The 16544-nt window shown below is 35.4% G+C and overlaps 1 protein-coding gene across 6 annotated transcripts in view; it reads right to left on the bottom strand.

Moving 5' to 3' along the window:
* ERBIN (erbb2 interacting protein) overlaps positions 1-16544 on the bottom strand; it is a 108811-nt gene that overhangs the window by 15972 nt on the left and 76295 nt on the right. For 2 of the 6 annotated variants that reach the window (XM_027732362.2, XM_027732358.2), the window contains 13 exons: positions 15477-15551; positions 14110-14254; positions 13545-13617; positions 12412-12541; positions 11953-12068; positions 10865-10934; positions 9782-9881; positions 8427-8548; positions 7658-7828; positions 6672-6854; positions 4529-4646; positions 2628-2811; positions 293-1814 (listed from right to left, as the gene is read on the bottom strand). In XM_027732362.2, coding sequence (XP_027588163.1) covers positions 293-1814; positions 2628-2811; positions 4529-4646; positions 6672-6854; positions 7658-7828; positions 8427-8548; positions 9782-9881; positions 10865-10934; positions 11953-12068; positions 12412-12541; positions 13545-13617; positions 14110-14254; positions 15477-15551 — 3009 coding nt within the window. The remainder of the gene's footprint in view (positions 1-292; positions 1815-2627; positions 2812-4528; positions 4647-6671; positions 6855-7657; positions 7829-8426; positions 8549-9781; positions 9882-10864; positions 10935-11952; positions 12069-12411; positions 12542-13544; positions 13618-14109; positions 14255-15476; positions 15552-16544) is intronic. The other 4 variants (XM_027732357.2, XM_027732359.2, XM_027732360.2 and 1 more) reach the window with 3 other exon arrangements.

Here is a 16544-nt window from a genome sequence, read left to right as displayed (position 1 = left end):
CTGGCCTTGCAGTCCAGCAGGTCAGTGTGACATATTTAATGTATTCAATAGTAATTTGGCTAAACTGGCAAGTATGATGTAAAAACAACAGCACCTTTTTTTAATCTGAGAGAAAAGTTCATTTACAGTCTACCATCTGAGTGTTTCTCAGATATTCATCACATATCCTTTTTAGTGCAGGATCAAAAGTAGATTTTCACTAGTAATTAAAAGAAGTTCAAAACATAGAGTATTTATCTTATTCCACACTCAGGTAACAGAGAAGTAGAGGAAAAAAAATTATTATTCTTACCTTTTCTAACTTCTTAGCCTCAATATGTCGCAGCACCTGTTCCCTCCAGTCATGAGGAACTTTACTTTTTCCTGCAGGGTCTAACAGTGAGTGCTCGGAGTTAACCCTTGCGTTTGACCTCTTCGAAGGGCTAGTCCGTGAGTAATTGAAGTCACTGACTGACATAGTTCTTTCTGGTATTTCGTTCACCGAGGGCCGAGCACTCTGTGGCCGGGTTACATTTGGGCCATCAATGCTGTATGTTCGGGCAGAAAGAGGTCTCTGCTGCCCTGACATTACTGGTGGACCTCTTCCCATCGAATGCAAATCTCTGTATGTTAAATAGTCCCCTTCAGGAACCTGGGCCCGCCTGGAAGGTCCACTATCCCCAACATTTATAGAAGCTGTAGAAGATACACTGCTCTGCCTTTGGAGAGTGTGTCTGGTTGCTCCCGGGAGCAGTCTGTCATTAGGTGGGACAGCCCACATATCCATATGTCTCCCAGCCATCCTCTGGTGAGTGTTGTACACAGCGCTGGCTCGGACATTGTTATGATTGGAGAAATTCATGTTGGCAGAATGCTTTATGTAGCTGGGAGTTTCTGTACTGTCAGACCTAAGCAGACGTGAAGGAGGTAAGCTGCTTTGTTCTACTTGGGAGTTTTGTTTCTGAGGCCACAGGGCATCTTTTGCTGCTGCACTGCTGCTGTATTGAATATTATACTGGGGAGGAATGCAGAGCATCTGTGCACCACCTGTCACTGATCCTCTCACTACGTTAGCACCTTCAGGATTGTGATTTGAGTCAAACTTGAACACAGCTTTTGTAGAAGATACTAAATCAGATGATGACGATGACCCAGGAAAAACCTGCAAAGGCTGATCATACAGAAGAGTAGCAGATTTACTTCGGACTATGTTTTTTCCATCTGCAGTATCAGATGTGGATTTTACCACAGAGTTTGACTGTTGAGATCCATTCTCATTTACAATATCATAGATTTTCAGACTACCACTGTCCATACTGGTGATGCTGTGAGATTTCATCACAGGACCGCTTCTCTGTGGAGACAAATCTTCAGTGCTTATTGAAACAGACAGCTCAGCGGCATCACCATCAACTGTAGTGCTTTTCACTAGTTTGTCTTTACTGGGAGACTGTACTGTTTCCTCAGGATGTCCATTTACTTTATTTGTAGGATACTGATTTCCATTTTCCAAGTGCTCACTTTCTTCTTTTGTGTTGTTATTCAAAAAGCCCATTACTGAAACCATTTTCTGTGTTTCTAACCTTTCTACAGGAACTGGAACTGCCTCTTCACTAACTAGTTTATTGATATTCATGTTTATTTGGTCTAATTTGTGAGACTCCTCCATAGGAGTGCTTAGATCAACATCTTTTCCTATCAGGCCTAATCTTTCTCCAATGCTTAATTCATATTCAGACAAATTTGTAACCTTCTCTTGCACATTTAGTTTTTCTTTTACTGTGCTGCTCAGTTCTCCTCCATTTTGCAAAATATTCAAATTTTCATCTTCTTGTCTGGAAAAAAAAAAAGAAGGCTCTTGAAGCAAGTTCCAAAAGGAACCAAGATATTTCTCTAAGAACTCTTTTAGAAAAAACTATCATTAACATGCAACACAGCCACACTGTGCATATAAAACAGGACAAAAAAACAGATTTACCATTTGCTATCTTACCGTTGCAGAAATATGTTTTAGAGAGGACTCATTTCAGCAACGTTTGTGTCAACTGATTTAAAAAGTCCATTTAAATTAAACAGCAGTTATTAAAAACAGTTTAGAAGTGTCAAGAAGTACAAAGTGACAATAAGTCACTTTTTTTAATCAATTTCTTTTAGTTTCCATGACAATACTGGACAAAACTGGCAATCTTTTAAAAAATGGCACTTTCTGACCAAAACCTCTAGAAGAGTGACAACTTGTAATTACATTCTTTGTAAGTTTCTAAAAGCCTTTAATAGCTCTATTAGCAATCAACTTGATGTACAAAATCAAGCAGGTAAAACCACTGAGCTTTTAAAATGGTATATTGCAGTGTTTTACGGGGATAAAAAATTAAATAGATAAAATTATTACACCCTATTATTAAAAAGATGGGAACCATTATTAAAAAGATGGAAACCATGTATTGTATACTTAAGTTAGTCTCCGAATTATTTTTTTTATGAGACCCTTATTAACCTTAAAATTATCAACCTTATTTCAAAACAGTAAAATTTAAATTCCTTCATGAATTATAAATTAATGAATTAAAGAAATGTACACATGATATGAAATACTGAGTAACAATTTTCTATTGTATTTGCTTAGTGGTGTACAGTGTCTTACAAACCTGATCTTGGATAATAAACATGCATGTGTTTCTTTGTCAGGAGAACAGAGAGAAATATCTTGGCTACTGTCGGTATTTAAGGAAACAGAATCTGACATTCGAGAAGGAGAGGAACAGTTGCTGTTATTCTGGTTGCTATTGTGGGTAGCTTCATCTGATAAGGAATCAGTATCTTTTGAATCATCTGAAATAAAAATTTGCCAATTTAGTTAGACACATACATTTTATTAATAGCCATTTCATCTGTGTATGTATGGCATTTAGAAATTGCCTCTTGTTCAGTAATTCTTACTACCAGAAACTAAATTGTAAGCTAACACCTTTGCAAAGTTAATCTCTACTGCTGGCAATAGCTCCTATTTTTTAAGTATTTGGCTCAATGTAAACAGCCCTTACGTGTTAATTAAATGTAAGTTGCTGCTTTATTCCCAGCTTCCTTGGCATAAGATGGTGCTACATTATTGAATATTTCCTCCAAATATATATCAAATCATACTTCTGCTTTTACAATGATTTCAAAGTTCTGAATTACATGAGCCCCTAAGAAAATGAAATATACTGAAGAATTTTGAAAGTGTAAACACTTCCTGATTTTGAACACTGTATCATTGTCAAATTGCTGTTTATTAGATCAAGTACTGTGGAACTCCTAGATCACTAGATAAGCTCTAAATTTCTTTTGTAAATGTAAAAAACCAGGAATGGAAAATGTTCTTTGCCGATTCGGAATCCAGTGCATCCCCATGCTTTGCAGATCAATTAGGACAACACTTTCTGACTAATTTACCCCTGTGCACATTGATTCTTGCATAATGTATGCATAGTTACATATTAAATCCATATAAAAATAATTCCTCTGTGGGAATTCAAGCTAGCTGTGATTCTGACATGAGTGTAGAAACAAATAAGTTTAAATTTTTGCTTCAAGACACAGTTACAGGTGCCAAATGCATGAATTTAGCAGAACTAATGTCTATCTTCAGAGACAAGAAAGAAGTTTTGACCTGCTTCTTCAGTCAGACATAAACCCCCAAAGACAGCATCAAAAAACGTCAACCTTTTCCTCTGTGTATGATCCTCAGCAGAAAAGTCCTGCTATCTCCATGTGGTTTTCCTCACTAAATCTCACCTTTTTACATCTAACGGGCAGAAAAGCCTTTTGCCCTGGAAAGTACTGGACTAGGATATTATACAAAGTAAAATACTATTTGCTATACAATTTTTAAATCATGTTTTCTCTGAATCCTGGATCATTTCTTAGTCTTAAAGAAATGGTTACCCAGACCAAAATTAAATTTCAGAGAATATAAAACTTAGTTAACAAAAGAAAATATTCTGAAGTTTCATATTAGAGGAACAAAGAAAAATGAAAGAGTAAAATAACTCTGGAGAAAGAGTTGCCAAAAGAGAAGTTGAAGAATAAACCTTAGGAAGAGAGCACATCTTCTCTAAGAAATTTAAACAAATACTGCTGCCTATAATAGCAGTATAGGAGGTGCCTATAACAGCAACAATTCACAAAATCTGGGAGGAGCAGGAAATATAGAATTTTTCCAATATAAATACCACTTTCTGCAATCTTTTCTTAAGCACTTCCAGATTGTGTTCAAGCTCACAGTCTCCCAAAACACATACATCTCCTCTTCCCTTCTGTTTTTAAACTGGTAACAAGAATCAAGAAAATTAGGATGTCAAAACAACTTTCTCTATTGTGCACTCGAGCATAAGATTGCAGTTTTTTTTCCTGCCTTCACTGTTTAAATAGAGAATTAATCACCTTTCTTTTAAAACATACAAATTAAGCCTACTTTTACATAATTTCATTCAAAAAAATTAGCCACTTTGAGTCAAGAAATTATCAGAAGCACACAACACTTCCAGTGCTTTTTATGGTATTTTACCTTTCTTGGTATTGCTAAGAGCTACCACTTTTGGTTGGTTTATGGAGGTTTCTATCAGTGGTGGTCGCATTTCTGCCATTTTCATCTCTTCATCAGAGGAGAGTTCTTCTGACTCCTGCTAAAGGAAAAAGAGCTTTACGCTATGTGTTTTAAAGAGCAGCTTAAAGGTGAAGTAAACGCTATCTAGACTATCACTCAACGAACAATAAGGAGGAAAAAGATAAACAAGCCACACAGCATAGGTATAACATAGCTTTGTAGCGCATCTGTAGTGCAAGTCAACTGAATTATCTTTAAGAAGTAGCACATGGAGACTTGCATTGTCACTGCTAAATTCCATGGGATGACAATCAAACAGGTGACAATCAAACTTTAGCTGCAAAAACTACTTCGAGCAAGCAGATGTAGCCTTCATTCCACCATTAGAGAGAACTTCCAGTTAAGTCCAAGTCACAAAGTGATCACTGAACCAGCAAACAATGCAGACTGATTAGCTGGGTATTGGTCTTGCAAAGATGATCTCAAACTGAAACATCTATAGAGTAGTGTGACCAAAACAATTTTAGGAATGAAGAGCTATGCTGTCAGAAAAGACAATGAGCTTGACTTGCCTAGTATTGCAAAAAAAAGAGCAAGGGTAGCTCACTGGGGGTAAACTCCAAAAGGAAAAGAAGTTATTTAACTTCAAGAACAACAGCAGAGGAATAAAGCAGTGCTGAATACATTTAAGCTAGAAATCACTAGTTCTGAAACATAAGATGGAGTTCAGTACACTTATAAAAGAGATTAACAGACAAAGCTGCCACAAAAGCAGCCATGCAACTGGTTCAGTACCCTACTGCCAGCCCTATATTTGATCATCTTCAAAAAACAATTGTTTCCAGTAACATTTTGAAGAAAAGCCCCAACAAACCTTCTTTCCCTAAAGTGGAAATTTCTTTTTAGTAAACATGCTTCCTACTACAAATGCTACAAAATCCATGTTGCAAATTCCAGTCTGCCAATATTCACTTTTTCTTACTGTTTTATAACACTTAATGCATGGAACCTACTGGAGCACCACCTTCCCATGATACTAATTACCTGGTCAGTTCTTGGGACTGCAGGACAAACCTGACTGCGAGGTAGCAAACAAGCTATGGTAGTCTTCATTAAAAATAAAAACTAAAAATCCATCTGCTTTTATCTGCAGTTGGAACAACCAACCCTTCACTGCATCTACCACATTGCCCTTCCTCTTGGATGTGACATAAAAGTGTATTCAATGTTGAAACGGGAAACTTACACCCATGCAAAGTTTAGATAACTGGATTCTGCAACTGGATTACCAGCAGGTTAGTACAGGGAAGTAAGGAATTCACTATCCTGGCCTCATTTACTTAGTGGCATACAGTCATCTACAAAGAATTGCTGTCACTATCATGAGACAAACACCCTGATCTTCTGAAATTATGTTTTTAAATTAAAGAAAAATGTCAAAGCCAGTACTTTCAGAAAGTAAATAGAAGCAGGAATGTGCTAGTGCGGAAGTAGCCAGCAACAGCCACAACTGCCTGTCACCAGGTCTCTTCAGCAAAAGTATGACACATGTGTGTTCTGCTGCTTACACAACACAGGCAAAAACTTAATCTGCTTGTGAAACTATGAAAAAGTATTTTACAGGCTGGGAACTGATTAAATGACAAGTTCCAAAATTTGTCATTAATCTCAAATTTTCTAAATAAATGAATACACTGTGTTTGTGAGAGAGATGTACAGAGTTCCTAAGTTTAAAATCTCTCACTATAAGAAGTAAATACATTCCAAGTAATATTTTTGTCAGCTCACTAATAAACACAGAGAAATAAATATTTTTAAACCCACATTCCGCATTTCATTTGAAATGCATGTGCCTTGTCATTTGGATATACAAGGTCTTTTATTGCTCCCACTAATTGGATATTTTCTCTTTTCAGTGACAATTAAAACTGATTATTTAATGAAGTACTGACAATCAAGCAATGACTGAAGAATTCTATCAATATATGAGTCTTTTCACAGTTCAGATCAACCCTTAATTCAGTTTACTTTCTTTTTCTTTAAATACATGTGTCTTTCATTATGAACTTTTTTGAATGCTATAATGCTCGTTGCAATGCCATACCTGAAGCATGTCTTCATGGTTGACAATGATTTTCGTATTCTGCAAGGTTTTAACAAGTGCAGTTATCTGTGAATTTGCAGTGCTGTGCTCAGTTTCTGGTTCACTAGGCTTCTGCACAGAGCTTCCTGCTGAATATTGTTTTCTCTCATCTACTTTGTTCTTTATTGAACCGATTTCTGAAGTCTACAGAATTAAGAACATTAGCAGAAAAAATAACCTGAAAGGTTTTCAATAACATACGATATTTAGAGTCAACATTATGTATTTTGGGAAAATATGGAAAATATGAAAAAAATCTGAGCTCTGACATTATACAGTATGGAATGCACCACGTATGAAATGCTGAGAAATCTCCACAGACTACCAAGGCAGTCTCCACAGACTACCCTACCCTTTGTCAATCAGTTTGACTCTTCTTACTTTTGTCCATTTGTACCATTAAATTTCCAGTAAAACAAAAAAACCCCAAATGGCCAATATCTACAATGATGCTGTGTCAGCACCAAACAGTAGTCCTATCACCTATCACACTGCATCAGCCTGTTACAGACTCCTGACACCTTTCCCAGCTTGCTCATATTGCCTTCCCAACTTATCGTATAAAACCTTCAGTCATGAGAGCAGCAGCAAGATCCTTAGAGATTATCCCAAATTTCACTGTGAAGTCTATCAGAGAAAAGAGGATCAGAGAATGACAAAGAGGCCATTCCTCCAGAAACTGAAGAAGTCAGCTCCTTAACATACCCATAGTTTGTATTTGCCTGAGAATCAAGTCGCTTTCCTTGTTCTTAGTGTAGGAGGAAAATTGCTACTACATACCAGATGTTTATTACAGACTTCCTTGGGTGGAGAAGAGGTAAATTGTGTTCTGTAATCTGACAATTTTTCTTGCTAAAAGCATTAGAGGGGAGGGAGAAGAGGATTAAAAAGAATCAATAAGATCTTTGGAAGTTCTTGCAAAACCAGAAAATAGTATTGTATCTAACCTTTACTCCCACATCTTTTACAGAAACTGTCTGGCCTTCTCGTTTTGACTCCTTGGCAATATCTTCTGTAGATTCTTCATCCTTTAGTCTGTGTACAATTGTCTGGACTGTTTTTACCATATTCTTCAGTTCATCAGGATATGGAGTTGGGTATCTCTTCAGATTGCCCTCCTGTGTAACAAAAGGCAATAATGTTCTACATTTAATTAAATGCTGTAACAAAAACATAAACTTTAAAACAAATAATTACCTAGGATGAACCACCGAACAATCCAGGATCTCCACTTCACTATTCAAGTCTACCTGCATTGATGCAGACTTCGGTTTATAAAACCCAGGAAGATTATGAATTAATTTCACTACTCCTCCCCCCAGTGTGTCCACTGATTGCAAGCAAGGATTATCACAGCTGTAATTCACTTAAAAAAAATAAATCAGGATTAATCACTGTCTCCCCACTATCATTCTCCACAGCACCTCAATCAGGTAGCCTCCCAGTTCGGCCATACATTGGCAGAGATCAGCTGAGAGCTCTTCCCTTGTGCCCTGCTTAAAATGATCTGTCCAAGAAACACTCAAACTAAAAGCAAACAAAAAAAAATCCAGACTATGATGTTTCATCCTGCTAGGTACCCTTAACTAATAAATAAATATTTGATTTATTCAGCAGAGTGAAACCCACAGATAAAGTAAGGAAAAGGATGAGATTAAGAGGTGGAAGTAAGAGGGAGGGAAGCAACAAGTACTCAAAAATAAATTTACTACTAACCCGGGGTGGTGCCTCTCTCTCATCTTTGTCTTCATCACACTCAAATGCCACCTGAGCACGCTGTTTCCGCTGTTCCTCCCACAGAGATGGATTGAAACTTTCATTATCAGACATGAACATAACTAAAAAAAAAAAAAAAAACGAAGAAGCTCTTATAAGAATAGGATATACTATGCAAAATAAAAAAATAGTCCTTTCTCTTGGATGGATTGGTGTGCTTTTGTATGTATTCTTTAAAGAGCAGCAGCACCATTAATTGAAGACTAACTACACTGCCACTGCTTTATGAACTGGGCTGTACTTTTACAGTAGTGAAATCCCTATCTGAAAAAAAAATCATATACCCAGCTGCATACCAGTCTTAACAGACTTAACTTTCAGAACTCTGCTGAGAAGTATATTTTTATTCTATACACAAATATGAAATTATGTATGTGTGTGTATATATCTAAAAATGTCAATTATACTTGTATAGATTTATATAGCCTAACTTCAGTGAATTGGTCTCATTAAGCACATGTAAGAACATTCACTTGATTTCATTAGATGAAAATTTAAAAATGAAGAGTAAGAATGACTTAGTGACAAAAATCTGCATTATTACTAACCCTGAAAAAAAAAAATCTAAGAATCTAAGACTTAAGGTAAAGGCAAGATTTTGCAGAAGTTATATTATACAACTGCCAGAGGCTTTACAAACAAGTATTTCTTGCTTAATTTTACAAGAGATTAAAAAAATCTTTTAGGTACCTACTTCCTCTTACTCTACAATGTCTCTGTGTTACATCAGCCATGTTCCACTAATGCATGCAAAAAGTCTAATAAATCTGCCCCTACCACCCCGGCACATGTATATCCTTCAATAGCAACACTAAGACTGTTCATATTAATAATTTTATATCTGAAATAGAAAAATGCTTAATTTTAGGGCTCTGTAAGTGCAATGGAATATTAGCTATTCTTCATTTAAAGGCCAAGTTGCAATTTTAACACATCTGAAAATATTCTAATAGACTTCATTATCACTAAAGCTTCCTGACCAAAAAAAAACAACAAACTGATAGAGAATTTTACAAAAATTGAATTTTTAAATTTTGAAAAACTGTCTAGTGAACTTTAAACCTTCCATTTGGAATAACAACCTCAGAGGCAGGTATTCTGTCAGCTTAAGCCAAACAAGCAGCCCTTGTCTACAGAAAGAAACACTGGCACCTGAGGAAAAAAAAGTTCAGAGTGAATGCCTTCAGGAAAAATCTTGATCTTCACTGAATCTCCAAATTTATAATTCCCACATTCTATTACAGGTATTGCACATGCATTAGAAGGCACTAGGAAGGTATTTCTGAAATCCTTACCATCCTCAGTCCTTGGTTGCTGAGGGAACATGTAATTAGTAAGCACTGTTTTCTGTGTGTCAGGGTCAGCTTCTTTTTGAAGAGGGATAAGTGGTTTAGACTAGAAAGTAAAGGAAAGAAGGATATATTACAAGAATATATACAAAAAAGTAAATATGATCTGCATATCACAGAGCATGCCTGTGCCATGACTTTGAAGACTGCTCTGCCTTGTATTAAACTTTTTCTCCTCTGAATAAATGAAGCTATTAACGTGTCTGTCTTTGACTGATGACTGGCTTTGACTGAGGACTGAAACTCAGTAACAGCTTTAGTGAAAAGTAAACACTGGATATTCAAAAAGTAACCTAGTTTCCTGTTGGGATTTACTAATATCCCAAAGCAGGCTGATCTGGAATGCACAGATATATTTGGCCATTTAAACCTGCAGACAATTCATATAAAAACAAAAATTTTGTACTTGTTTTTTCATACTAATACTAGATGGAACATCCTCCACGCCTTACAGAAAAGGGCAGAGGATTCCTGAAATTACTATGTTAGTAAAAGTGCACATCTGAGGCTTGCAAATTTCTGACAGCCCTGTACACCTTGGCGCCATTCAGAAAATCAGCACAGCGCACAGGGCTTTAACATAAAGGAAGAATACAAGCTACAGGTGCATGAGTTACTGCTCAGTAGCCTGAAACTTGGACAGTCATGCTGTTCAAAGGTGTGGCAAGAAACCTAGCTCAATAAAGGCATGCTGAATTTACCTGCTGGTATAGCTGTGAAAGCACCAGCATGTACACGTTCAAGTACAAGCTTATCATCACTAACTCCTCCGTGTAAACAAGCCTGAATTGAGAAAAACACTGCTAAATTGCGTTTCCTCACAGCACAGCGCTTTGCCAAAAGTATGAGTCTCCAGAGACAGGTAGGCTCAGTGTTGTTTACTTTAGGAGAACCAACACACTTATGTCAGGATAGTATTGATCCACATACACAGTACTAGGTCTCATTATTTAACAGATGGCTCTGTGCTTGTCAATGCCATTAGGAATGAAGTCAACAATCATATATTTTAATTTAAAAAAAATTTACCTGATTGTCTGATAGCCACATAGCAGTGAGCTGTTGCAGTTTTGTAAAGGTAAATGGTAAATTCTTCAGTCTGTAAATTACAACCAGAATTTATGTAAGTACATTTAGCCATACTGTTAAGACTGCTAAACAATCCTGCATCAGCTTGCAAAATGTTTTAAAAGGACAATTACATATAAAGTTAAATTATTAACTATTGAGAGTTGAAAGGCTACAGCATGTAGTTTAGATTCAAAGCTATAACTGAAATTAAAAAAATCCCAAGCAAATGAGAAAAACTTATTTCTACCCAGTTTAGCAAAAAAAGCAGCTTTTTTTTAGCTTAAAAAAAGAGAAGTGACATTGTAACTTGAATTTAACTCAGCTGAGTGTCTTGAATACAATTTTGAAGACATTTAATGTGAATTAATAAATCTGAATCCTCAGCATTTTATCTGCCAATATTCATGCATGCCAATGAAGGAAAAAAGTACTACACCTGAAAATAAGTTTTTCTCCAAGGTACATGTGTTGGGAAGGGGCTGCCCTGGATAATGGAAGCTCTGGCATTAATGGATAATCAAGCTCCACATGGAGTACAAAGAAGCTGGGTTGACAGAACAGGTGCGAGAGCTCCGTGAGATTTCTCTCTTCCAGTATATTTCAATTCTATAAACTAGCAATTCCCTGAAGCTAAACATTTTGTCCATTTTTAATGATCAGCTCTAACAAAACACAACTCTTTTCCCTCTTCCCCAGAACAGCAAAGTGTCTGACACTATACTGTGATACTGTTGGGTGTTCCATTTGCAATAGAGAAAGCTAGTGAATTTTAAGAATCAAAAGCTTTATGAAAATAACCAAACTAATTCCCCAGAAAAACACATGCTAACAATCAGGAATGTGTTGAACCTGCACTTCAATGTGTGTGCCAAGTCATTAACTAAAGACAGCTTAATACCATGGAACTGCAAGATCCAGAATACAACAATAATACATTAAATATCTAAGCTGTGTGTGAGTTAAGGAAAGACAGCATAATGTATTTGTAACAATCCCTCTACATTGCATTTTATACAAATTCTACTTGAATAAAAGCATTCACAAACCTATTATCACTCAAATTGATGACTTTTAATTTCTGCATATCACCCATTTCTTCAGGGAGAAATTCAAGCTTATTAGAATGCAGAAACAACACCGTTACATGCTTCCAGTTTCCAATCTGAAAAAAAAAAAAGAATTAATTCCTCTTCATAATACAAATATGCAAATTTTATTGTTTTAAAACAATTAGTTTTAAAGCTATTTGGCCTGTGAAGTATAATTTATTTATTCTTTACCTTTTCACTTCAATACTCAAGCAATGAATTTCTACTTGTTTAAAAAACAGAATCAGAATTTCATTACTTGAAAACTTGTACATTTGTATACATCCTCTTTTAATAACATGCACAAAGAAAAACCGCTCAATACCTATTTTAACTTGTTTTTCACAAGTTGTACAGACTATATAGTGTAAAATACATTAAAATAGTCATTTTACAGTTTTGTAATTACATACATACCTCTGATGGCAGCTGTGTTAAAAAGTTATGATCTGCAGCAAAAGTTCTTATATTAGAGAGCTGCCCAACAGATGAAGGCAATGTTTCAATCTCATTGAAACTACAGTCCAGTTCTTCTACTGATATTAACCTAAAAAAAAAATAAATTACTCCTCTATACAGATTAATTAAACCAATATTAATTGAATACTTAAAATTTACAGGAAGTGAACATCACTATTAATTATTAATCTCAAACATAGTTAAAATAAACCCGAGGGAGTTAAAATCCAAGAAAAATTCTTTACTGATTGCCTAAAATGTATTTTGGGGTAGTTTTTTTTGTTTGTTGATTGATTGTGGGTTTTTTTAAAATCTCCTTTACACTGTCCTCAAAAGAGACCATTCAATGAAAACAGGGAGGTCAACAACATCAAATGTTTGTGTTCTACATGACAACATGCTGGTTAAGGTACTGAAACATTCAGAATGGGACAGACCATAGTCAAATTGGAGTTGAGTGCAGTTTCTGAACAAGTAAAGAATTTCAAGAGTTAGAGACAGTGAACCTAATAATCTGGCAGTGATGCAATATTTTGTAAACTCTGACAACAAAACCTACATTAATTATAATAGATGAAAAGAAACTGGAACAAATTGTACATTTGTACAGCACTTAATTCTGAACCACTTATTTCTGTCATTATTTGCAAGTTTTTAATTTAATTTCTGAACACCAAAATATATATTAAAAAAACCCTGCTGACTAACAGGTGAAAATTCTCCTGTGTGTTCAGATTTACTTTTTACAAGATTTTTGACAGTAGTTCAATCATTTGCAATATCTACCACAACCATGTTACTGTCAAAAAACAGTTTCAGGCAGCCAACTGCCTCTTGTACTCTTTCACATTCAATTTTTCTTTTATAGATTGGTGGCTGCATTGCATGAGGAGCATACGTCTTTTGGTATTAAATAATAGAACATACGTGCTACAAAGTAGAACTAAGACATGAAAGCACTTGCCTTCAAGTTTATTAAGACATAATAGGTAGAAGAAATTAAATCAAGTAGTTACAGAAAAACAGGAGCCACTGTTACAGAAAAGTGTTCAGAAAGGCAATTCAAATTTTTATTTTGGTGAAATACCTACCCTCCTATGGAGTCTGGCAAATAAATCAACTGGTTTTCATCAATTTTAAGTGTTGTCACCTTCTTCAGGGAACCTGTTATAATAGGAACAAGTAAATCAAAAAGGACATTTGAGTTCATTAAGCTGAGTTTTAATTATTACTTAATGAGGGAAAAAAACACACTATGGCCAAGCAACCACATCTTCTCTATTCCCTGGCATGCCTATACTGTTGTATTCCTAAGGAAACAAGTAGATGAGCTTACAGAACTAGTTTGCCACTTTACAATGTGTTGGCCATTGGAGTGCGTGGGGAAGGAGGGGTGAGGGCTGGCAAGGAGGAAAAAATACTGGTTTTCTTCTGATACAGACAGACAGCAGTTTCTCATGCATTTACAAACTACTGTATAAAGTCAAGAATGCTCCAAAACAATTATAAGCTATTATTCAGCCACACAGTACAGCTTGATCAAAAACTGGCACTTTTCATCATTTGAAACAGTTCTAAACCGTCATTTTTCTAGTCTCAAGTGTTCTGTTCTGAACTATAGGCTTTTAAGAACATGAATTAACTGAAAATACAAACCAATAGACTCTGGCAGTTGCTGAAGTGAATTACTGGATAACAGCAGGTCTTGCAGGCTTTCACAACCTGAAATACCTTCTTCAACTACTTCAATGTTGTTTTTAGAAACATCCAAGTAGGTCAATTGTTTCAAAGTGCCTATGAACTAAAACAAGAGAAAATAATGCATTCTACAAAGCGCACATTCAAAACAAAAATCCAGCAGTTCTGACAAACTGTCTCTACTGCCTGAGGAAAAAACTTATAGTGCTGAAATACGTTTTTATGTAAAATGTCCAAGATTTATAATGAAGTAGTTTGTGCAGATAAACACAACTGTTTTTACACACACATCACAGTAACACTGCGTGTCCATAACGTGAATCAAGTAACTGAAGCTTTAGAACAGATTTCAGAGACAAATAATGTAAAGACATCATTATGCTACAGTAAAGACTCTAAGTGTTTATTTGTCTTTTGTGTAAAACCGCATCCTACTTAACCTCAAAACCAAAAATGATGAATCCCTAATTGTACTAAACTGAAAGAAACAAGCCAAAATATCAGCTTGTTTGAGATTCCATATGAATCAAGCATAAGCTTAAAGATCCGGGTATACTACTTTACTAAAATATTCATGGAGAAGATGAAATCACTTTCAGAAATACAGTTTTATTTTACCATAAAATACACATGTTCACTTCGTATTCTACAATCAAAGCACTCAACTCTTCAAGAATGAGTTAGCTGAAGTAAGGAAAAACAATAGAGAAGACTACTGATCAGGCAACAAAAGGCTGCACATCTCAAGACTGCTGGTGATTTTAAGGCTGAAAACAAGCCTTTTTCAAATACTCATTTCCCAGTTGACTACACATAAGCAAAGGTTCTCAAGTACTGTAATGATAGGTCAGCCTGAACCACATGTAATCCTGAGAGACATTCCAAACCCAGACAAAGTCAACAGAACATATTCTCAGGAACTGGCAATGCTCCCTGTTTACATGGCACCAAAATTGGCACTGCTTGCTTTAAACTCGTGACCATTAAAAATTCACTCAACATATTTATCATGTAAATTCCTGATTGCTAACACCAAATAATCCTTTTTTGGAAGGACCAGTCAACCCCTTTTCCTTAATTGGAACATAATTTTAGATGAGAAGTATGTAACTTTCAATGAATTTAAAAAAAAAAAAGCCACGAACCCAGCCCTCATAATCAGTTATAATTTCTAAGTGGACTAGTTAAGCATTTAAGTGTCATTTTGCCTTTTCGCTTTAAGTAACATTAAAACTGCATAGCCACTTCAACATACATGATCACTGACAAAGCAAATACCACTGTAATTTGAAATAGTAAATATTTAACATAGTAAAAGAACTTACCCCTGGAATAAGTGTTAGTCTATTACCATCCATCCAAAATTCCTTTAACCCACTCAGTTGTTCAAGTACTTCAGGCTGTAAAGAAAACAAACTTAGCAAAAAAAACTGTGAACAGCAAAAACAACTCCAATAATTCATCTCTTGAAAGTTTAATAATGTCTTACTATTGCTGTTATACACATTTTTTTCAATGGGTCAAAGCAAACCCAGATAATTCACTTTTGAAATGCAAATACATATCAGATATACAAAAAACCTCTTAAGAACTTTATCATAGCACTAAATAATCTTTACAGAAAGGGTTTATGTTGTGGGGTTTTTCTCCCTTTTTTCTTTTTTCTCTTTTTTTTCTCTTTTTTCCCCTCTATTTTTCTCTTTTTGTTAGAAAGTGGTATTTTTCAATAGAGACAACAATAAGTACATATTATGTGTATCATTTCTTCCTTCATGGAGAAGGTCTAAAAACCCTTAAGTTCCACTAACTCAGAAAACCTGTTTTTCAAAAATCCCAGTGATTTTTTCATGTGGGAAAAATGGGAACAATTTTGATTTTTCTATCAAAAAAGGGTACATCTCCATGATGCAAGCAAAACACTCCATTCACAAAGTGAAGTGCAGGATTGTGTTTCCATTACAACTGCACCATAGGAACTACACCAGATTCAGCTTTGCATTTTCTACTACTGGCCCACAAAGGCTTGACTTTATTGTATTACAGGTCAGCACATTTCACAATACTTCTATTTCGATTTCTTTACCCAGGGAAGCAGAAGTAGATATTAAGTAACTCTAAATACAAGATATACCTGTCTGTGAGATCAAGAATAGGAAAAAAGTCATTGCATGCTGAAAGAAAAATCTAAGCACCTCAACTGTAAATCCTGCTTTGAACAATATTCAAACTTAAAATTAATACAGTGTCTCTTGGGTCTAAATAGTCTGTGCACAATAATAAAAATGTGTTATGCACAGAACTTGTAACATTAAATACATGATAACCAGTAAGTGTCTAGAACTCATTATAAGGTAAACAATTCTGTTTATAATTCACATATTACTATTAATTAT

Source organism: Pipra filicauda, unplaced genomic scaffold (genome assembly GCF_003945595.2).
Source record: "Pipra filicauda isolate LSUMZ 115617 unplaced genomic scaffold, ASM394559v2 scaffold34_size3990699_pilon, whole genome shotgun sequence".
NCBI classification, from domain to species: Eukaryota; Metazoa; Chordata; class Aves; order Passeriformes; family Pipridae; genus Pipra; species Pipra filicauda.
The sequence above is the reverse complement of the archived record's forward strand: the minus strand, read 5'-3'. Positions and strand labels throughout refer to the sequence as shown.